Below are 24,565 nucleotides of genomic sequence, written 5' to 3'. Positions count from 1 at the left end.
AATGCTATACGTATACCGAAAATGTATAGAAATCTGGTAACAAAAAATGAAGGTTTCATACAAACAACCTAGGACATTTTGGGAAACCTAGTGGATCTTGCTGAGCATCATGGACTCTATCAGCCTACCAATTTTTATCAAAATCGGAGACGTGATCCAAATGTACAAACTATTCGGGAATTGCTCTCTTACCGAGAATATTTTCGTTTCAGGTGAAGACCGTGTGCTCATTCGAAGGCAACAAGCTGAAGCAGGTGCAGAAGGCCCCCGACGGCCTGGAGGTCACATACTTGCGCGAATTCGGCCCTGAGGAGCTGAAGGCGGTAAGTCCCATATCTTGATCACCGGGTTTTAGGTTCATGATGACGAAGCTGAAGGTTTTATTTGTTTGCTGTTATTGTGTGATGAGCATTTCGTCACTACTTTGAAAAAATCTCGTATCTCACACTGATCCTCAAAGTTAAAACGCAGTAAGTCTATATGCATTCCATACATACTTATTACATTTCTCTTTTCATTGACAGAAGAAGATACAAGTTTTTTCAAAGTAGTGACGATTTGTTCCTGAGTCATGGATATTTTCGATCCCCCTTATCCATAAAAGTTATCAAGCCGATAAAGTTTGTTTAACCCTTTCTATCACACCAATACTTCGGAAAGGGACAAACGAACTTTATCGGCTTGATAACTTTAGAGTACGTTTATGAACAAAGGGGTGTGTATATAAGTATTTGTATATTATATGTATTAATCATTGTCTGAGTACCCACAACACAAGCCTTTTTGAGCTTACCGTAGGACTCGTCAATCTGTGTAAGAATGTCCTATACAAATACATATATTTATTGCTCCCCCACTCCTATCCTATGAAGCGAAGCCTGAATGACCTCACCTGAAGGTGCTAAAATATAATGTATAACTAGACGTTATACTTCTAGTAATAGTTATTTGTTATACAAGGGGGCAAAGTTGTATTTTAACGCCGAGTGTGGAATTGAAAAACGAGCAAGTGAAAGGATTCTATAGTTGAACCACGAGCGAAGCGAGTGGTTCGAGAATAGAATCCTGAACTTGGCGAGTTTTTTAACACACGAGAAGTAAAATACATTTGCACCCGAGTGTAACACAAAACTTTTCCCCTCACTATAGCGAGGAAACTACAACTTCCAGTAGTTCCACAGGTGGTAAATCATCTTAATTACTAGATTCACCTACTTTTATCAATTTTAAAGCAGTTAATTTGACTTTATTCAAGGTCAAATTACTTTACCCACTAGTGGATAAAATGCGCCTTTAATACCAGCTTAAAGGACAAAACACGTGTTTCCGAGCTAGTGAGGGGAAAAAGTAATTTCATCCTTGAATGACTCTCTATCTAAATATAATTCAATACAAATCGATTTATGATCCTGTCCGTGATAACCTGTGACTAAAGGTCATTACAGACACGTCGGGTTGCCACAAGGTGATCACAAGAAGCCAATCGTTATCGCTCTGAGTCTAGAAATAAGATTTGAGTCAAAATGAATATAATGTTAATTCAGGGATAGTACGAGACAAAAGGCCTCTAGACTTGCCTTGCAAGCGAATTCAAGTTACTTTCCCTTTTGATATCTAGGAACATCGCACGACTTTGGCATGTGGCGACACGTCGGGAGAATAAATAAATATTGGGGACACCTTACACAGATCAACTTAGCCCTAAACTAAGCAAAGCTTGTACTGTGGATGCTAAGCGACGATATACATACTTAAACATATAAATACATACTTATATGCATAGAAAACATCCATGACTCAGGAACAAATGTCTGTGCTCATCACACAAATAAATGCCCTTACCGGGATTCGAACCCGGAACCGCGGTTTAGCAGGCAGGGTCACTACCGAGACTGAGCCAGACCGGTCGTCAAAAGACTTTGTGTAAGGTCTGAGTGCACGCTCATATTGTGCATTAAGCGGGGCGGAGTGTGCATGTCAAACAATTGAAGCAAAGCTCATACAAGAGTCCTGAGTCGTCGCTGCATAGCGTGCACACGGCCGAGCCCGCCCCGCCGAACCGAACGCTCCGACGTCCCACTCAGGCCTTACACTTTAGGGACCATCTGAGACGCGGAACGGACGTCAGCGCCACGCCGCCCGAATGTAATTTAAAAGGAAGGACGTAAGACGCGCCACCAGGCGACGCGTCGCTTGGCGCGCGCCGCGTCGCCTGGGGCGCGCCAAGCGACGTCCTTTGCGCGTCCTTCCTATACAATGTACTGAGGAGAGGTTTTTTAAATTACATTCGGGCGGCGTGGCGCTGACGTCTGTTCCGCGTCTCAGGACATGCGTCGCCTATGTGTAGATGGTCCCTAGACATCGTTTCAGACTACCAAGAAAACATAAACATCCAATAAAAAAAAATGTTTATACATTTTCTTATCTCTTTCACAGGTCATGAACGTGAAGGACGTCACCTGCACCAGGGTCTACAAAGTACAATAAGAAAACCACTCAAGACTGCAGGGCAGCGCCCTATTTTTGTCCTATTACATATAGCACAACTATTTTATAAAGTTAAATTATGTTACTATACTCCCACAACTAAATGACTGCTCAAAGAAGGCGGCCAATCGCAATGCAACAGCTGATAGGATTGACCAATGAGCGCTAAAGAAATCGACCAATCAGATGCGCCAGCTAATATTTTTAACCAATGAGCGCTCGCTGCTGACTTCACGCTTCACATCAGTTACAACGATTATTTTTAAATTTAAACGGCAGTCCTTTACTTGTAGAGTTTAAACGAGTATATTATTCTGTCAAACCTGTGTCAAACATATTGACACTGCTTGTGAACTCAAATGTTTATTTTTATATGATTTGAATGAGTGTTTGCCAAAGTTAGGTTAACCCTGTACTACGCGGTGATGCGGACCTACTTGCGTATGTTTGCATAAGCTATGGCGTGCTAAATAAACTCGTTTTTATATAATTGACGTTTTATTTACTTATCCCCTTATTCAGAAGAAGTTACGGGATTCTATTTTAGTTTATGTTTTATCCCTTTCTCGCAAATACATGGTAAGTAAGAATGAAATAGTCGACACCGTTCCAAGTTACAAATTTTAAATATAATGTATATAAGGTTCAAAATAGGATGAGAAATATGGGACATTTTTTCAAATTTGTCCACCCCGCTTTGTAACATGGGTATTTTTTTTCGCGATTCATATTCAGAATCGCGAGGTCTTTCGATCCTGATAGCGGCAACCCACACACAGGCGACGTAAGTCGTAAGACATGGAACGGACGCCCACGCCGCGTCGCTTGAGTGTTTGCGTGGGGCCGCGTCGCTTGAGGCGCGTCTTGCGTAATTCCTAGGTATACAAAATGTACTGAGGAGACGTTTTTTTAAGTTACACTCGGGCTGGGAGGCGCTGGCGTCCTTTCCGCGTAATTTACTGCTTGCGTCCCTTCTGTGTATTTTCACGCCATAGGAGAATAAAAATGTACCACGACTTCTATACATTTTTCAAACCTTCATTCCGTTACCGCTATACAAAATGTACATGAAAAAATGGTAACGGAATGGGAAAAACCTTGGGACACTTGTGTCACAGACAAACACGGGGCGAGGAGCGAGCAGACCAACGGACCAATTAGCGCTACACTGTTGCTATACTGCGCCAGACAGCTGACCGTAGAAAATGGAGACAGGCACTTGACAGGCTTAAGGCCGACAGTCCACTATCATATATTTATCATAGAAATATGATCATAGGTCTGTACTTCCCTTTTTCTCCAACGTGAAGAAAAAGGACGGTTGTTGTTGCCTATGATCATAATTCTAAACATAATATGATAGTGGACTATCGGCCTATTAAGAGTAGTCACAATCCTCAGTATGTAATGTTGGAGCGATGCAATGGAGAGAAGAATAAAAAAAACATTCATTCGAATTGAGAACCTCCTCCTTTTTTTGAAGTCGGTTAAAAATAGCAGCAGTGTTTACAAAGTTGTTACCAAAGAGGATCGAGTATTTAGAGTTACTGTCGAAGTAAAATGTGTAATCACAGTGCATAGACTGCCATCTCTTGACACAGGCTTAAAACTTTTGAACCTCAGTTTTGACAATTTGGCCCATGTTGTTAGCTTGATATGTGTTAAAATGTCAAATTAATATTTGACATTTTAACACATATCAAGCTAACAACATGGGCCAAATTGTCAAAATTAGCGCCATCTAGCTGAGCGTACTCCAAAGGTGTAATGCCGTCTAGGCCACCGTACCTTTTTCTGTATGGTACAGAGGTATGTTTTTTTCTTACTTTGATAGTCTATACGGAGTTATATATGGCTTTGGTTGTTACAAATCGTACCGCCATCTGTGCCGTCATTTATAAACCATTATTATAGTAACTTTACCCTTTATCTACTGGACAATAGATGTCGCTGTTGAAGCTACAGTGATTACATTATCCCTATTCGTCACTAGATGGCGCTTTAAGCAGAGGCGTTTTTTAGTGGTTTACTATTAATACTTTTAAATTATTATTTTTTAATTTTTTACTATTTTTAGAGGAAAATATAGAATATTAAAATAAGATTATTTTTTATTTATTACAAAACTAAGATACTTTTATTATTTATCATGAAAAACCATAATACTGCAAAAGAATACAAGTCTTGTTAATAAGTTCTATTGCTTATTTTAGTTCACTTCTTAATTTGGCTGTATTATAATGTGTACTACGGTTTTGCTGCGGCCGGTGCTGGAATCGGCCGTGTTGCCTGCAGTTCGTATGCTATGATTAGTTTATTTGTGCCTTGAATAGGACTGCTTGTGTTCGGGCGCATTGCATAGAACGCGATTATTATCGACATCTGTCAAATCTTCAATTTTACGTGTTTTGTGGTAGAGATGGTGGATTTTTAATTGTTTTACTGTGCCGGTGCGAATTTACTCAGTGTTCAGTTAAACTAAGCCTTATAATGTTTGGAATTTGTGATTCTGTGTTTTGTGTATAGCAGGCTCGTAGCCAAAGTGGCGTTTGTGGATTGAGGATCACACACTTGCTTATTTGGATTAAAAATACTCACAAGTAAGTAAATATTTACTCAGCATCGTAACGCTATGTTCTACTCTAAACAGAGTACTATTTTACGGAGCAGCTTGCTGCAGGCTAGTCAATTTATTGTTCTTCTGCGGCTAAAACTAGTCAGTTTAGGAACTGTCCATACGCCCATTGGTATTTGTTGTTTTATGCACTTAAATGCATTCCTGCATTCCAAGTTGGTTCTCGGTTTCGTAATACTTAACTTAAGGTTATTTTTAAGTGTTTGTTTATAAGAACGAGTAATATTAGTGTAATTAATTAATGATAATGAAATGTTTACTATAATAAACAAACTTTTAATTTATAAGACAGGTTCAATTAATTATTCAATCAAGTAATACAGCTAGCAGTGATAAGAAAGTAAATAGCAAACATACCGAACATATAACAATAGTTTATAATTGCTTAAATAATAATGATTTAAACACATCACAATAGTAGACATATTATGTTCATGTAGGTGTCATTAAACTTATGTACTACCTGCCATACATAATTTTTCCTCTGAACTGCCCACAGAGTCCCACATCCAGTACATTTTTAGGAATATTTAGTTGTAGGTTGCAAATAATTGTATAGCTGACAAATGCTACAGCTAAGTATATTTTCATGTTTTCGTACCTACTTTATTCTGCTTCAATGCTTGGCTTCAAGGTTGCTTATTTCTTTAATTTTTGTAGTGGCTTACATCACTTACATGATATTGAATGGGCCACAATACTTTAGAATGACTTACTATATTAGTTCCTAAGTTGTGCTGAATTTGAAGAATTAATTTAGAAATTGAATGTTTAGTTTATGAAAGCTAATTTTGTGTACAAACTGATGTCTCTGGCGGCAGTTTATTATATCCTTTAATTTATCCTTTAAATGTATAACTATGTGTTTTTTCTATGACATTGGTACCTATGTGAGTAGTATTTTAACAAGGAAAATCCATACTAAAGTATAGTAAACAACTATAAGTCAGATACAATATCATTTCTATTTATCAAAAAAATTAGACAATTTGACCAGGATCACCGGTGAAGAAGGTGCTTCCGATACTAACATTATTTCCTTTTAATATCATCTTATGCTATAGAAATATTGATGACAAAATACTTATAATCTTCTTATTTGTACATTCATTACTTAAAGGAAAATTCAAGCTTTGTTTAAACCAATGCACAGTTTACTTGTATCAGTAGATAGTATAAACATATAGGTATGGTATACTGGGGTACTTTTAGAAATAGTCTTCTTCCCACCCTTATCTCGGGATCTCATATGATATCGCCACAAGATGTTTTTCTCTTCCATTTTCTTCTATATTTCGACATTTAAGTGCTCTCTCATGTCTTCTTTCACTTATTCTTGCCAATCCACAAACATTCATCTCTTATCACATGTCTATACCACACTAACCCACAACTCCTCATTTTGTCCATAATCTTTGCTACTGCCAAAATTCACATACCCATTACATAGTCACACATGTCACAACACATACAGGGTTAGCACATGATTAGTACGACATAGATCACGCTCTTCTTATTGTATAATGACGAAAGGACGAATAGTTGACAAAATCTCGCCCCAATCATGTGCTAGACCTGTTGGTGTGATTCCTAGTGTATTGTTTCGGTTGATATTCAAACGTGAGGTTAGTGCCTTCTCATGTGTATGCTTATGTTAAAAAATTTGCTCTTTGAACTCCATTCACCCTTGATCAAACATCGATAGATTTCGTTGAACCTTCCCACCTTCTTGAAATCCTAAATAATAAATATCCCTACAGGACTAAGAAATTTTACCAAAACACATTGGCAGCGGCATGGACAAAGCCAAATCAATCGAAAACGGGCTTTATTAAGTAGATATGAAAGTGCATTTTACGTGAATGCGTGTTTCCCGGCGGAGGGGCCGGGCTCAATCGATAGAGGGCCCCAGGCCGTCAGCTGAGCCGTCTGGGTGAGGGCATAATTACTTGTGATAACTCCGTTTTTACTGCAAATACGAGGTCGCAGTTAAGTTCGGGAGGTCATTGAAGGGGCGTATTTATCGTATATTCTACAGCACGGGAAGCATGGTCGCGCGATAGACGATAAAATATCAGGCCGTCCCTATCGCACTTACAAATAGTGCGATAGGGACGCCCTGCTATTTTATCGTCTATCGCGCGACCATGCTTCCCGTGCTGATCTGGTAGGTTAAACTTTTTTCGCGGACCTATCCTTTTTGCAGGAGGTAAAACAAGAGCATCTAGTTAGCTACCGTCCGTCATTAACACAATTAGAAAAAGACGTGTGATCTATGTCGCGGCGAGATACTGTAATAATAATAATCATGTGTTGGCCCTGCTGATCACGGATACAGAGACTGCATGCAGAATTGCAGAACCGTGACTGTTTGTCTCGTTATGTTATTCTTCAGAAGGCCTGCCTCCAACATCGAAAAATCGAATCTTTATTTGCCTTTCTGTCGCTCTTTCGATACAGTTTTCGATTCTAGGCAGTGTTTACTGCGGGGCATTTCAATTCTTCATCTCCAGGTTAAAACATCCCTATTCTAGACAAAAAGATAGCCTACTTATTCCTGCATTTTTTTATGATGACACGCTATACTTATCAAAATCTAAAAGTTTGATAACTTGATAAGAAGTCCTTGAACTTCATGTCCTTAACCTATGTCTACGAGAGATAAACTATTTCATCCCTCTGTTCTAGACTTTCAGTCTACTGCGAGGCATTTTAGATGTACAAATAAAAGGGCTTACGAGTTTTAATTATTTTTGAATATCGAGAGTATATACATAGTTATTATATACCTACATAATCCCCTCTATAAGTCCTCTATATGCAGACTATTTTGCTTTCATCATAGCTAGCCCTGAATAGGGGTGGAATAACTTTATAAGCGCGTTGTTAAACTCTACTAACCCTTGAATGGAATATGTTATGAGAGAACCTCTAACTCCCATAGCTAGTTAGCTATACCTATACACATACGTAGTTATAGCTACCTGTTCTCAGTGCCAAGTCGCCAACTCTACGATCCCCACCGTATAAACTAGGGCTCTGGATATTCGTTACTACCCGCCGATCCGTGCGTCCGGCCCCTTAGCCCCGGCGGTGCTAAGCGTCCGAACTACCCGAACCCGCCGAAGTCCGTTCCCGTGTAGTGCCGTTCGCGCGTGTAGTGCCGAATCGGCGTTCGGGGCCGGACGGCCGGACGCACGGACTTCGGCACCGTTCGGGTATTGAACACACGAGGCGGCCGGCGGACCGATCGACTTATTGCCGTGCCGGTTTGTATTTAAAAAATTGGTGAATTTTAAAATTTATGTTAATATAGCGAACGAATACGAATTGGTTTTATACATACTCATTTTATTTGAGTCAATAACGTGTTAATTATATTTTTTTCACTTATTCCCGTTACGTTATAGGCTATACAAATATTACAAACGTATTCTTATAGGTCCATAATTTCGCCAGGCACACTAGTCTACTGGTTTTTTTTTTCAATAAAGTTGCTTAAGGCAATTGCGAGTTTAATGGACTTTATTTGTCTCTAGGTTAACTAATAGAAGGGTATTGGTTTGTGTGAAAAATACTATATTAGTTCTATTACTTGATTGTTTTATGATGTTCATGGTGCCTTACTAACTACCTATAGGGACCATACCACCTATAGGTACTTACTATATGTACAGATGCTGACAAATATACTTCAAAATATTGTCTTCGGTTACCGCGACAGTTTATTATAGTTATATCTATGTCTCATAGCTTTAAAATAAATAAATAAATATTGGGGACATTACACAGATCGACTTAGCCCCAAACTAAGCGAAGCTTGGACTATGGGTGCTGCGCGACGATATACTTACTTAAATAGATAAATACATAACTATAGAAACGGATTATATCGCGTATACTAAATGAAATGTATTTGAACTATCGAGTTATTAGTTTTTATCTAAGAAGTTAGTAGAATTAACGTCGCATGAGAAGACAAAGGTAATAATGACTTGTGGGCGGCACAATAACCAATACCCGTGGTGATTTTTACTGATAATAATGACACTCAAACCTCACACTTAGGGCTGCCATCTCGAATTTCGCCAAACCCGGACAAAGATACAAAAAACCCGGACATTTGGCGTAAATCGCATTTTTTCCCCGGACAAGTCAGAATTTATTTTTAAAAAACATGACCTTTCATTTTCATCCATTTATTTTTTTAATTTCACACAATGTGTAATTTGGGCATTTTCGCGAGAAGAAACACCAAAAAAATTTTTTTAAGGTAGGTAAATTTTATGTTTTTCCTACTCAGAATAACGAGCCCTTTCTATCTAGGGCAAAAAACAGGAGACAAAAAAAGTAGTCACAAAATTTTCTATTCTTTTGCGTACTTTCCACTTTGTAATCGCTGTACAAAGTGTTTGAAAAATGGTAACGAAGTGGAAGAATTAAATTTGGGACGCTTTTTTTTACCTAGTAGGATCGAAAGGGCTCGTTGATTCTGAGTAGGGAAAACGTGAAATTTACCTATTTTACAAAAAACAGTTTTAGAATCTTTTTCGCGAAAATGCACATTTGCAATAACAATAACAAAAACAAAAAAAAATCTTACAAAAAAAAAAAATTTGTCTTTTTTTAGGTTACTAAGTTACTAGGTCAAATTAGAAAGAGCTCAAATTGCACATAATTATCAAAACTATTTCTTATAATTTTTTTGTTGAAGAAAAAAAAAAGAGTTTTGAAGGAAAATGTTTAAAAAGTACCGTTTTTCCCCCGGCCCCCTTATCTCCGAAGTTTACCAACGAAAAATTGTAAACATTTTACGAAACATTGGCTTTATGCTAAATATTACAGGAAAAATTAAATCGAGTGTGTATCTTGGAAACTGTTTTTTAATTGACAAAAAACTTTTCAATTTCAACTTTCAATTTTACCACCCTTGCATATACATATTATACATCCATATCATATTTCAAAATTATACGAGATTTTACCTAAAATATTATCTTTCAAATAAAATAAAAACTGTCGAAATCGGTTAAGATCAGAAGAATTATCCCTGAAAAACCATCACACAAATTAGAGAATTCACCGAGAGGTATAGTATGTACACAATTATGCTCATTAGTACCTATACTTCTAGACAGGTCATTAGAGTTACATATATGAACCGAGTTTTTTTAACCATTGAACGTTTGTACGAATACGGAACCCTCGGTGGGCGAGTCCGAGTCGCATTTGGCCGGTTTTTTATTATGTAAACGGATATTAGTTAATCAGCCAACTTAAATTCGCTGATAAATACTTAAATTCAATGAGTTGCCCCCTTACGTGAAAAGTGTCCGGGTTTTCCCCGGACACTTCTTGTTTCCCCGCCCGGACGGACCCCGGACGGCTTCCAAACTAGGACAAATCCGGGGAAACCCGGACGGATGGCAGCCCTACTCACACTCGGCTTCCCTTTGACATAGACAAACCTTTTGTTTGAAAAGTTCTAGATGTAGCCGCGCTGTTTTACAAATACCTAGTTAAGAATGGTATATTTTTTTGTTATTTTGGAGGGAACCACCTTGAAGTGAATATGTATCCATAGTCCTGGTTCTTAACTTGAGCTAGTCGGATAGGGTGTGACAAAAAGCATGAGACTTGACATGTATATAGGTAACTTACAAACACAACAGAAAAAAATAGAAGTACGCAGACGCCGAGGTGTCAATGTTTCCCCTCTTTTCCCTCATTTTTATATCACTATTTTCAGGTTTTTTATATTGTTATGAAAACCGTGAAAGCTATAATCACGATATTTAGGAATAGTTTATTCTCCATAAAATTTTCTACAATACTGTCTTTTAAAGTAGGTGTCTTTTAAGGTGGGTAGGTAGGCTTTAACTCATCATTTTCAAATTATGCTTAAGTCCCCCGCATAATATTTGTTTTTAACTACTAGTGGGATGAGTAGGGGTAGCACTATCGACTGTTAGTAGTATACTTTAAATGGAAGTATTGTAGAAGACTCCTCGGCGTGTTTCTACTTCTATTTATTCTTATGAACGTCAAAGCTATGAGCATACCAAGTTTCATGCTTTCTGACATCATACTAATTTAGGCCACTGAAAACGCGTGCTCTATGTAATAATGCCTAAAATGTAAAGCATAGAAAAAATCGAGTAGTTAAAATTTGTCTCCCAGTTACAATTGCTCCGCTGTCCCTTTTTCATTTTAGTTATTAAGGTTTTATCATTTTTGGTTGTTTAAACTGATTTTCATATTCGCTTGAACCAAGAACGCGAACGATCATCAAGCATCACTATATTCACTATACGTCGAGAACGGATCGGACCCGCGGGTTTTTAGAGTCCGTCGATCCGGACACACGGACTACACGGGTACCCGGACCTTAATTACACGGCCCCTAATTACCCGTTCCAAACGGGCCAGAAATCCGGATTCGTGTAACACGGGAACGGATACCCGGCAACGGGTACACGAAACACGGACGTGACCGGGAGCCCTAGTATAAACACTTCTTGTAAGCAAGCTACGCAAAATTCACAAAATTGTAGCCACTATGAGCCAAGTAAGTAAGAAACACATTACATGTACCTAATACGAGTAAAACCAACATGAAAACGTGTACTTAGCTCAAAAGTCTCAGAACCTTTGATTATTTTATACCTATTTCTTCTAACCAACAAGGAAGACCTTCCATATTTTCCGTTGACGAATTCAGCACCATCTCTCTCTGTCCGCTCTGTTGCTCTTCAGTCAGTGCAAATCCTATCCTGACAATCCAGACAATCTTAGCCTTTGTGACTTTCTTACCTCAACGTAACCTTGACTGGCTAAACGTGCTACATTGGTTTGGTCACGCGTGGACTGGTTGAACCAAAACGAAGGCCACCCATTATTTACAAAGCTTTTATTCTTTTGTTGTGGACACAAATAAAACGACGCGGATTCGCGTAACTCTGTTTCCGAGGAATGTTACCTAATGTTAAGTAAGTAGCGATCTATAGATTATTTTTAAATTTGAAGAAAACAAACGTTTGTTTCTTTACAGTTTGATCCATAGGAGGTGATTATTCTGATCCTCCTACAACCATAAAAGCTGTTGGCATAGCATCACTGCTTGATACTACATAGTAAGTTGTTGACATTTGGTCCCATTTTGTACCCACACCCAGTACCCACAACACAAGTCTTCTTGAGCTTACCGTAGGACTCAGTCAATCTGTGTAAGAAGTCTAGAATATTTATTCGTATAATGCCGATTCTGACACTGGTTGAGGTGACTTGACATGAACGCTCTTCCTCTGACAGCAACGCTCTAGAGCAGTTACTTACCTTGTAGTATGTACCTATTCATGAAACATAATCTACAAGGACAACTAGCTTGATGTACAAAATTATCCCCTAGGGTTTCTTTATTTTCTGAACCGCATACCGGCACGACAAAGTTTCTCTAACTAGAAACGACCATCCGGCAAACAGTTCTAATTATGCGGTTTATGCCTGTCTTTCCACTCCAAATTGCCCACATCTTGTAGTGGTATTCCTGTCAACGCGTAATATTAGCCCATATATGCCCATTGGGTCGTTTTCAATTTCAACCCATTGAATAAAACCCACTCCTACTTAACTACGTATTTCAATTAGTAGAAGAATGAATCTCAAAGAAACAAGATTTAGGATATATGGGTTAGAGATTTTTCAACAGTTATTTTTTAGTGTATAATGTAAGCCTTCGTTATGAATTCGGGAAAGCTGCTTTACCCTTTTTCGTGGCAGCTACAGATTAATTAATCAAGGAATGGATAACAATCAGCTAGTCACCTGTTTCACACCACGCCGTTCCAGTTATCGGACCAGCATGCGTTACAGATTGCATCAATCGCATGATGACGTCAGCGCCTGCAGTCCACTTATCCCAGTCGTACCCGATTTAAGGAAAGTTACCAAGATGAATAGACAGATTTTTATGGTTCTACTGATTTACTGATACCAAGCGATCTATTGAAAGTGACATGCTGATATTGATTTGATACATACATATAATAACCATCGTCAGTAAGGGCTGGTAGAGAAAGATTGTACCTTAACTGCAACATGCATGAAACTAATATAGTTCCTAATGTTCCTATACAAATATTGCATTTGATTTACAGTCCATCCGTATGTCTACTAAATTATCTTTTTCGCTCCACCCCGGTCTGATTGTCGAACCATATGCGTTGCAGATTGCACATACAGTGACGTCACTCGCAGCGCGGTAATCTCATCACGATATCGTTATCCGATTAGTCGATGGGGGGCAGTTCATTCTGTCCCAATAAAATGGATAAGTGTCGAGGAATTGACTTTTTTAACGAGTGTCTATAAGTAGTGATCACTTTCTATAAGGTTTTTAAATGACATCTACCGATATGCTTTTCTTTTTATATTAGCTTAGTTCTGCATGGTTTTATAGAGAAATAACCCGAAAAGTCACTCCTCGTACTCTTCATGGATATATTTATTTAATTTTTGGGATATTTATCTTTTCTCTTCGATTTCTGTCTAATAAGTACGGTACCCAGTAGCTACAAAACAAAAGATATGTACAGCTGTGAGCTGCAAAAGTGCATGGCGATTTTATCAATGACTACATTGATAATTTCTCCATGCTATAATTTCGCAGTTCACTGTACTTTATTAAGTTCAATATGGCATACTTTTTAAATAAGATTGTAACACATATATCATATTTGTTTATTTATACCTATTTGTCGGGCGCGAAAACTCGATCTGCCACCGCTGCAAGTGAAAAACCATAAAAAACGAAAATGATGACATTTAAGAAGCTCTTTAGAAAGTAAAAACGGTTGACCGGCAGATAAGGTAAACCGCGGTAAAGCAATTAGTGTTAACATTTACATTTTATTTTACACATGGTTTACTGAAGATAAGAGTTTCCAAACTGGACGCAAATCGATATTTGACACTTTCTTTAAGTACCTACCAAGAACTGTCTAGATGAGATCAACTTCATTAAAAATTGATGTCCTTTACACTGCGTAAAAATTAGTGTCAATGATATGATATTTCGATGACAAGATCGTTTGTAGCAAAGTGCTCAAGGTTGCGAATTTCGATCCAGGTGCCGTAGCCGAATGGCATTTCTGCGACGCGAAACGAAAACGAAACGTCGCGAAAGGTAGTCTGGCTCTGTCGCGCCAATACACACGAGCGATAGAGATAGATATTTACGAGCGTTTCGTTTCGTGAGCGTTTGTGCCATTCGGCTAATACGCACCCATCAGGTATTCCAGCAACCTTCAAATGAAGGGTCAACTGGCACATACCTTCAGGGCGAGCTCTTTTGCTAGTCAGTGGCCACGAGTAAGCAGAGTAAGCCTAAAATAATTAAAATAAAAAAAAAACCCCGAACACCTTCTCAATCTTTTCATACAACTTTATAAACAGCGCGAACAACATGCACCGTGCATCGCATGCAGGCTAATTGTTAGTAAAACACGAAAAAAGGAAACTAGGTGAATGAATAGATCGCTTAATAGATTTACAATTAGTGTTAGTTCACTGGTGTGCCGTTTTTACAACCGTTGCATAATCTGTAGTCACGAACAATGACTCTAGTGTTCTTTGTTGTTACTTACTCAATGGGTCTGAAAAACTTGAAAACATAAATAGTTAGATAGCTACGTATTGCTTCGGTGGTAATCATTAATTTATTTCAGCCAGCATAGCCCAAGTGACAACCGTTTACTCTCCGAGTATTTTAATTATCTGTCTGTACCGCTTTTCCGTGTTGGTGGGAGTGGTGCGACAGAGCTAAGTAGTTGTCTTTCATTCACCACGGAGCATGAACGATTGATATTTCAGCTAGACCGGCAGGCTGTTTCTAACTTTGTAGGCAAATGTGGTAAATGGGATAGACGTCTTCCACTTTCCCCTAAGGGCAATCTAAACCAGGTCGTATCCAAAACAGTTTTAGACTTTGTTCTTAAACCAGATAATATAAACAGTACACTTGTAAAACAAATGTTTGTTTTTCGGCGTGAATTACTTTCGTTTGTATCTATTGTTTATATGTGGGTTGCTTCACAATAATCTTTGTGTACATACGTGAACGAGGTTGTCTGCTATAGGTTAGAATTTAGTAAAAGAGGCCGGTTAAAAATATGAAGTGTAATACTAATTGTATATCGTGTAGAATAAGGCACCTTTTAGAACCGGAACGTAACAAACAAAATTTAAAAGCATTCTTAATCAAATTGTTACTCAGGTTTTTAGGATACGAAATGCAAGACACCGTTACCAGTGGCGGCTGTAGCAAAACCTAACATTTTTAACATTTAAATTTAACATTTTTAATACTAATTTTCGCAAAGAGATATACGACAGACTAAATCTACCAGAATGAAATGTATTCAAAGTTCACAGGTCGAATTTTCAAGCTCAAATTACAAGCTGGCTTGAATCATATCAACATTCGATTCGCTTGCTTGATCGTCTAATATATTTGACGTCAACTGATCATTCTAAAACCTTTTTCCGACGACATAAGGCTTACGATTAGTCAAAGTGTTGTCCTCGTGCAACACAGTTGCAAGGAAATTGCACTGTTCCGTCATTCAACTTGATGCCAGTCACAATTGCTGAATGATACGGCCATACGGCCCACTGACACTGTTTCTTCTGTGCTGTGATGTCAGGGCGTTCAATACCTTCATCCTTTAGTAGTTTCTTGTGGTGGGACGTTCGATTCAATACTACTACATTCATCCTTTGGGGGTTTTCATGACTAATCGATGGAATTAGGCGTTACTTTGCGGAAGTACATGACGATCAAAACCTAGAAAGTTGCTTTGCTAATCAGCGAATAGTTAGATAACGTGCTATGCTAGTCAATCAGTGTTTTTGATCTTATCTTGGAAGAAGATATTATATTATCTGATTTAGAAAACTATTGGATGGAGGCAGTGCCCATTGACAAGCCAGTCTAAAATAATGAAATCCTAAACAAACGCCATACGAAAATAAATGATACCGATGTGACAGATGCTACAAGAAGTCACGTAGCTCTGACAATTTCCATAAGGTATTGAAGTTTAGATTGTCATTTTTTTATTAAATACTTATGTATTTTTAGTTTTTGCTACCGGACCTCAGGTGATTCAGGCGGCTTCACTTCGGGTTGGACTCTTTTATACAATCGCGGGCCTTGCCTTCAATTATCGGTATTCCTTTTTACGGGCCGTAGTTCAGAAACCCTGTCTTAAATTAGCACTAGTCAAGTTACACATGTTTGCCACAAAAGAGAATAACTGTAGCAAACAAGACTTTCGATTTCCGTTACCATTTACGAACTTCCGACCGACAAAGAAAGTAGCACAGCACGTGTAAGAAACTAAGAACTTGTAGTTCAGATCCATTGGAATGGAATAAATTTTGAAATTAACAACTAATCTTTTACTTGGACATGTAGGTACATGTTACTCTACTTGTATCATATACCTATGTACAGCAACATATCTTGGTATCGATAATTAACTAGGCATCAAGATAAAATTTGTAGAAGCACCAGAAATGTCTGAGGATTCGTGGTGAGAGTTATATTACAATTACTTACGATCCTAAAGAATCACTTTATATCCTTGCTCAGCGCAGTTTTACTGGGACACCTTTTAACAAACACCATATTCTTCCTGGCGTTATCCCAGCACGGTTCATGGGAGCATGGGCTCCGGTTTCACAACTAATCTCATGTTTTGGCGCATCCACTAGTTTTTACGAAAGCGAATGCAATCTGACGTTCCACCCGAAGTGGAACTAGGCCTTATTGGGGTTAGTTCAGTTACCTCACGATATTTTCATTCACCGAAAAGCGAATGGCTAATATCAAATCACATTTCGCACATAAGGTCCGAAAAACTTGTTGGTACCCGTGTTAGAACCCGCGTCCTCTGGACTGCAGACCATGGACTCGATTGAAAATCGCACGGTCTTATCATTAGGTCACTAGCTCTTCACAAGACATATTTACACATCCTTCGCTATTTATTGTCACTTATGTATAATGGAAACCTTATGGTTATTTTATTTTGTAGCTGTTTACGACCAAGCTTGCTGTTCTTTGGCTTAGTCCCAAACGAAGCTACATTCTGCTAAAACACCTAAACTTCATCTCTGACGCTTTAATATACGCTAGCAAATATTGAGTGAACTAAATTTCGTTGCATGCTCTACCTACTATATTAATAAAAGTCAGGTGCACTATTCTCAAATTAATGCGTTTACTATCGAATATGTCAGTGTCAAACGTAATAAGGGTAGGCATAGTTAGGCCATTAGATCATTGTTTATTAACGCCATCCAGTAACACAATTAACAATGCACTTATAACTATTGTTACTCTAATTATCACTACACTACCACAAGACAACTAACACAGTTAATATGGATCCTACTTCACGCAGGAAAAGAGTAATCAGCTAAGTACTTCCATGAACCCACGATGAAGTTGCGTTTCAAATAATTAGAGCAACTGAGTGAGTAATTGATGGTATGTGTTGAAATGGTGTGTGTGTTCTATGCTTCTATGTTGTGTGACTTGTGCGTCATACGCTTTTACTTTACGGTCGCCGGTCAGCGTCAAATATTAGGCACATGTTATGTTCCGCGTTCTGCAAACAATGGCCCTGCCACGAATACCAAAATCCTATCTACCGCTTTTTGGCTCATTTGTTCATTTAAGGCTTTAAGCCCTCCGCTTTTTGTAAGGTAAACTTTTACGTTAGGTCATCAACAAATAGTGTTTTTTATAATATCCGGCGCGGCATTTGAATCAGCTCAACTCATTTCGTCTGTACAAATTTGTCTTTTCTCTTAAAGTTTTCGGCGATAGAATAGTCGTCATCACCTTTCACCGCAGACAGATGAAAAGTAATTATCACAATCTCAATTAGTAGCATTTACATCTTAATTGAGCAAATCACTAACGAACACCCACTGATCTTCAAAAGCAAATACAAGAAAGGTGCGCTCACGTATTAGGAAACACAATAGTCGAAATCTCTTATCTCTATCACTCTTGCCTATAGTGATAGAGAGACCATAATGAAATTTCGTCTGATTCACTCGTAATTCGCTGTGAGTTTTACGACCGTATTCCGAATGCGTAGTTGCGAGACATTGACCTTCTGGGCTCTGAATAGCTATCCTACGTTGTGTAATTGTAAATAATTGTACTGTACACATGGACATGTGGAAGTTGTTAAGCGACTAGTAGTTGAAGTATGAAATAATTGTACTTCTGGTATATACGGTACGGACCGTATTATCTTGTGGTCATGCTTACCTTTTTTATATCAACAAGAGAGAGCATACCGCGAAAGATGTAACTCGAAATTTGCCTAGCTGCCTGTCGAGCTAGATTATCCGAACGATACAGATGTGAAGATAGAAAATTAGATTTTTAGTTTTCGGGGTGCCTACCTTCAGTTTTGCCATATCGTTGTTCGTCAGTTAGACTTTTAGTCCTTTACTTCTGCGTTTTCTGTCGAAGACGGCGTTTGTGAATGTTGGTAGAAAAGCGCAGAAATGCAGTCACTGTTGTTAACGTGTAGTAATCGTAAATCTTGATTCCCATTATACCCCATACTGAGTACTCTACATTTAATCGTAACCCCAGCTCACTAAAAAGCTTCTGCTAGCTTGACTAATAGCTTTTAATCGCAAGACAGTTTTGCCATATCGTTGTTCGTCAGTTAGACTTTTAGTCCTTTACTTCTGCGTTTTCTGTCGAAGACGGCGTTTGTGAATGTTGGTAGAAAAGCGCAGAAATGCAGTCACTGTTGTTAACGTGTAGTAATCGTAAATCTTGATTCCCATTATACCCCATACTGAGTGCTCTACATTTAATCGTAACCCAAGCTCACTAAAAAGCTTCTGCTAGCTTGACTAATAGCTTTTAATCGCAAGAACAACCATCGCCTTACGTCACTATTGTCATTAACTCTACGGAATCAAACGTCGGTTCCCGCGGGTGGGCGCTATTATTATACCATTCATCGTCAAAAGACGGATTGCCAAAACAGCTTCCTGCAAACCTAATTAATTACTCACAATACTATAACAAAGTCCTATCTCCCTTTAATTTGTCATGGAACTTTTCACATTAAAAAACTTAACACGAGGAACCAATTTACTCCAAAAGTGGAACCTTTGGCAATTCAATTGTCGCTTTAGAGTACAACGACCGTGCCGAAATGTACGTGATGCGCCGTGTCCGGACGGATGCGATAGACTAGCCCTTTGAAGAAGGTCATATGTGCCTATGAAGTCTATGGGAATATAAAGCTTTATTCTTGTAGTGATGTCTAACGGGGTTGCAGTATCCGTAATGCATCATGTGCGGCTTTGGTCGTAAGGGACCTGCCACATCAGAGCGTCGCGTGTCTCGGGGCGCGCAACGGACGTCCGCGCCACGCCACCTGAGTGTAATTCAAAAAACGTCTCCTCAGTACATTTTGTATAGGAAGGACGTAAGACGCGCCCCAGGTGGCGTGGCGGCGGCGTGGCGCGCGCCGCGCCGCTTGGCGGCGCGTCTTACGTCCTTCCTATACAAAATGTACTGAGGAGACGTTTTTAGGGTTCCGTAGTCAACTAGGAACCCTTATAGTTTCGCCATGTCTGTCTGTCCGTCCGTCCGTCCGTCCGTCCGTCCGCGGATAATCTCAGTAACCGTTAGCACTAGAAATCTGAAATTTGGTACCAATATGTATATCAATCACGCCAACAAAGTGCAAAAATAAAAAATGGAAAAAAATGTTTTATTAGGGTACCCCCCCTACATGTAAAGTGGGGGCTGATATTTTTTTCATTCCAACCCCAACGTGTGATATATTGTTGGATAGGTATTTAAAAATGAATAAGGGTTTACTAAGATCGTTTTTTGATAATATTAATATTCTCGGAAATAATCGCTCCTAAAAGAAAATAAAGTGCGTCCCCCCCTCTAACTTTTGAACCATATGTTTAAAAAATATGAAAAAAATCACAAAAGTAGAACTTTATAAAGACTTTCTAGGAAAATTGTTTTGAACTTGATAGGTTCAGTACTTTTTGAGAAAAATACGGAAAACTACGGAACCCTACACTGAGCGTGGCCCGACACGCTCTTGGCCGGTTTTTTGAATTACACTCAGGTGGCGTGGCGCGGACGTCCGTTGCGCGCCCCGAGACACGCGACGCTTAAGTGGGAACGCTGGCTAAAAGTGTTGAAACTTATAAACTCCTGCGGGCCGATTTTTGAGTCTCACGCGTTCGAATTCAGAAAATTGTCACTGAAAATAATAAGCAAGTCACCGTTTTCAATCGGTATTTGAGTGACAAAATCCCGTATGCGAGATTCAAAAATCGCCCTCCTGAGCTTGTTTATGACGTGGCGACAATGAGTTTGAATCAAAAATTTTAGTATTAGACTCTTATTTAACTCTTTCTCTGATTTTTTAAAGAAATTTGCATGACAACGTGCTCAACATGACATCTGCTTTGATGAGGAATATATGATACAGTACTGTCAATCAATTTGAATTCTAGGCAACTGTACGAGCCCCAATGCAAATGATATCGTCTAGTATGAAAAAAATATTATGTCCTAACTTCGACCTCAAAATTCAGGATGAATTAGATGATTAGTAGAACATGTAACATAAAAACAAGAGAGCTTATAATGCATATTTTATTTATTCAAAACATAAATTAACAATTTTCCTCACTAGTAAACAAAAAAACATAATTTCACCAAATGTAACACTCGCAAAAATGTTCGTCTTCAGCGTAGCCGATGCAGAAAAGAACAACTACCACTTGGTGGCGTCACCTTTTGCATCTAAAACGGCCTTAATTCTGAGCGGCATTGTATCTACCAACTGTCTATACTCCTCAGGGGTTATTCCATTCCAGACACCCACAAGTTTCTCCTTAAAATCAGCTTTGGATTTAGAAGGATCTTTTCGCAACTTTTTCTTCATTTACCACTACAAAGTTTTTATGGGAGACAAGTCTGGACTGCTGGATGGCCATGATATGGTAGGAATTTGTTTTTGTTTCAGCCACTCCATCGTTGTCTTGCCAGTATGACATAAGGCACCATCTCGTTGAAAAGTAAATCCATTTATATACTTGAACTTTCTTATAGACGGTAGTGAACTCTATTCCAAGATGCTTTTGTATTTCTCTGCATTGACGGTTCCATCTATAAATTGCAGACATCCCACACCCTGTGCCGACATACAGCCCTAAATCATTTAAAGATGCTGGAAACTACACGTCTTTGTGAAATGCATCTCCTTTATCTTGAATGACTTTACTTCGTTCATCGCCAACTATGACCTCAAATTTGGATTTGTCGCTCCATATTATTTTTCGCCACTGATCGGCAGTCCAGTTTCTGTACTTTTGTGCAAATTTCAACCTGTTAGTTTTCTGCTTTTGAGTAAGTAATGGTTTCTGTTTAGCGGTGTGAAAACCGAAGCCCATTATTTTCATTACTGTCTTTCAGGTATCGACTGAAATGTTTATTTTGATCGCGTCATGCCATAGTTAGGTAAGTTCTCCTGCTCTTGCATGACGATTTTTCCTGATGATGCTCCTCAAAATCCTGTTTTCTCTTTGGCAGTTATTCTTCGACGGCCAGATTTATTTAAACAGGAGACGGTTCCGTGTTTTAGTTGATGCTGGATGATTGTATGCGCCGTAGATCTTGGCAAAAAAAGGTCTTTGGATATCCCTAGGAAACCCGGATAAAGGATTTTGGAACGTAGATTTGCCGCTATTGTTACTGGAAATTATAATTTTCCTCACTGATTCAGGCACCGACTTACCTCTTGCTATTTTGGTATAAAAATGTTGTAGAAAAATTATATTTTTTACAGAATTTACCTTTTTATGTAGCCGTATATCATATCAGACGACTTATAATATTATTAATTCAATTTAAAATATTATTGTATAATATTAATCTTACTAAACTATTTTTATTTAAAATAGACGACCTATTATGCCTCAAATATGAACTAGGCGTATTTTTTTGCTTTAGATATGTTATTTTTATGATATGATTATATTAAAACATATAACATTAGGGCATTTTGTACGGCGCAAGATTAAACTAGTTTTAATGGCTTAGTGTGTCGTGTATTCCATTTATCATCAAAGTCAATCTGGGTTTAAATACCAGTTTCGGAAATAAATATCGCACGTTGAAGTGTGACTAGACGATATCATTTGCATTGGGGCTCGTAGAGTCTGTAGAACTCTTTCACAGAAACAGACATAAAGTGACTTCTATGGCAAATAAAACATGGTGTCAATAAGACATTGTTCTAGATTGGCCAATTAGAATCCAAATTGTGTACATTTACAAATTTAATTTACACAACACTACGTCAATTCATTTTTCTGCATCCTGCATGCCCTTTCTAAGCTTTTCGCCTAAATGTCATCTACCGAACTACATTCAGGCAGGCGCCAATTATGTACATTTGAAATCTGAACAAAGCATATGCCACTCAATACGACCTTTTGTTTGAATTAAAATATCGAGTGCAAAAACGAGAATCAAATGGGTTGGCACGGTATCCCCTCGTTCACAATAGGACATTAACTGGAGCTGACAGATTGCTTGGTACAAATTAGCTATTTTGGTACTTGCTACTGTTTTTACAATAGAAGGAAGGCGGTGATTAGCAATTTGAATATTATTTCATGGTTATTATGGACAATACCCGTCTATAAAATTATGCATAGATTAAAATTTTATTCAATCCCGATGAAAGATTGAATGACAATGTTGTTCAAAAGGCAAGAACTATAAAGCCTATGTATGAATTACGAATAAAATACTTTAATGTTTGAAATGCCTTTGCACAGTGTGGGATGAGACCTCATTTTTGACCATGGTCTTTTTATTGTAAAAACCGGTAGCCTAGACCAAAACAATGCTACGACTAAAATTCCCGAATGTCAAATATGACTAGTTAACGAGAAATTATTTTTTGAAATTTAGGGTAAATGTACCCGAAAATTGACTCAAAATATCCTGAGAACGGTATCGATTATCAAAAAACACTTTTAAGAGAACTTATAGAACTACCAATATACTATCGTATGGAATAATCAGCACGGTAATAGCATCATTCATATCGGTATTAGAACCAAATTAGTAATTTTCGATTTTGATTTTTTTCCTCGAAAGTTCCTGTATATTAGCATTTCTTTTATTTTTTTACTGAAAGGTGATTAGCTTCCCTATATGCTATAATTTTTGCACTAAGCAATTCCATAGGATCTAGAAATTATGGTGTGCTTAATTACTCTATGGGGATTTTATATGGGACGTTTAAACACACCATAATTTCTAGATCCTATGGAATTGCTTAATGCAAAAATTATAGCATATAGGGAAGCTAATCACCTTTCAGTAAAAAAAAAAAATAAAAGAAATGCTAATATACAGGAACTTTCGAGAAAAAAAATCAAAATAGAAAATAAATAATTTGGTTCTAATACCGATATGAATGATGTTAGGACCGTGCTGATTATTTCATACGATAGTATATTGGTAGTTCTATAAGTTCTCTTAAAAGTGTTTTTTGATAATCGATACCGTTCTCAGGATATTTTGAGTTTTAGTCAACTTTCGGGTACATTTGCCCTAAATTTCAAAAAATAATTTCTCGTAAACTAGTCATATTTGACATTCGGGAGTTTTAGTCGTAGCATTGTTTTGGTCTAGGCTACCGGTTTTTACAATAAAAAGACCATGGTCAAAAATGAGGTCTGATCCCACACTGTGCTTTGGCTAGTCTGTGGCCAAGAGTAAGCCCATTTATTATTTTTAAAAAATCTACAATTTAGCTAACTGCATCAACATCGGCAAGAATCTACGACACTACGACTAATAGACCAATCTTTTTCTAGAGCATTCTCAGTTATTAAAACTATAGTCGAAAGAAGTCTATAGAGTATTGATAACAGAGACGTTTAGTATTGTCTCAGCAGTTCTCAGGCTATTAGCAGCTAATATAGGGCTTCAGTAATCCGTACCAGCACAATGGTCCAATTAATCGGATACGATCGTCGCAATCTACGGCACCCTATTTCATTGATTCCGAAGAAATTGAGGGCTGGGGAAGAAACTAATCTCTTCCTGGGTCGAGTAACGTTATCGGTATGAATGAACTATGAAACCAACGATATCGCTAAAAATCCAGAGCACATAGTATTTACTTCTGCTTCTTCTACCCATACAGTCATAGGTACATTACATTCCTGTTTTTCTGTAACCATCACACTGCAACTTCAAAGACAGATCTTCAACTTCGAAAACAGATCTTCAAACTTATCAGTATTATGCTATTCCTATTAGGTATCTATGACATTATTATT

The 24,565-nt window shown here is 38.1% G+C and overlaps 2 protein-coding genes across 3 annotated transcripts in view; both read left to right on the top strand.

Annotated features, from left to right (window-relative positions):
• LOC125236275 (sodium/calcium exchanger regulatory protein 1) overlaps positions 1–2,977 on the top strand; it is a 29,292-nt gene extending 26,315 nt beyond the window's left edge. Inside the window, exons 3-4 of the mRNA XM_048142998.1 lie at positions 213–323; positions 2,437–2,977. Of these exons, the coding sequence (XP_047998955.1) occupies positions 213–323; positions 2,437–2,487 (162 nt within the window). The 3' untranslated portion in view covers positions 2,488–2,977. The remainder of the gene's footprint in view (positions 1–212; positions 324–2,436) is intronic.
• A 1,823-nt stretch (positions 2,978–4,800) lies between these two features.
• Positions 4,801–24,565, top strand: part of LOC125236272 (unconventional myosin-XVIIIa) — a 318,921-nt gene continuing 299,156 nt past the window's right edge. Inside the window, exon 1 of one of the 2 annotated variants that reach the window (XM_048142988.1) lies at positions 4,801–5,087. The gene's annotated coding sequence lies outside the window, so the exon portion shown is untranslated. The remainder of the gene's footprint in view (positions 5,088–24,565) is intronic. The other variant, XM_048142986.1, reaches the window with a different exon arrangement.

This window comes from Leguminivora glycinivorella, chromosome 19 (genome assembly GCF_023078275.1).
Source record: "Leguminivora glycinivorella isolate SPB_JAAS2020 chromosome 19, LegGlyc_1.1, whole genome shotgun sequence".
Lineage (NCBI taxonomy): Eukaryota > Metazoa > Arthropoda > Insecta > Lepidoptera > Tortricidae > Leguminivora > Leguminivora glycinivorella.
Note: the sequence above shows the minus strand (reverse complement) of the source record. Positions and strands in the feature narration are given on the sequence as shown.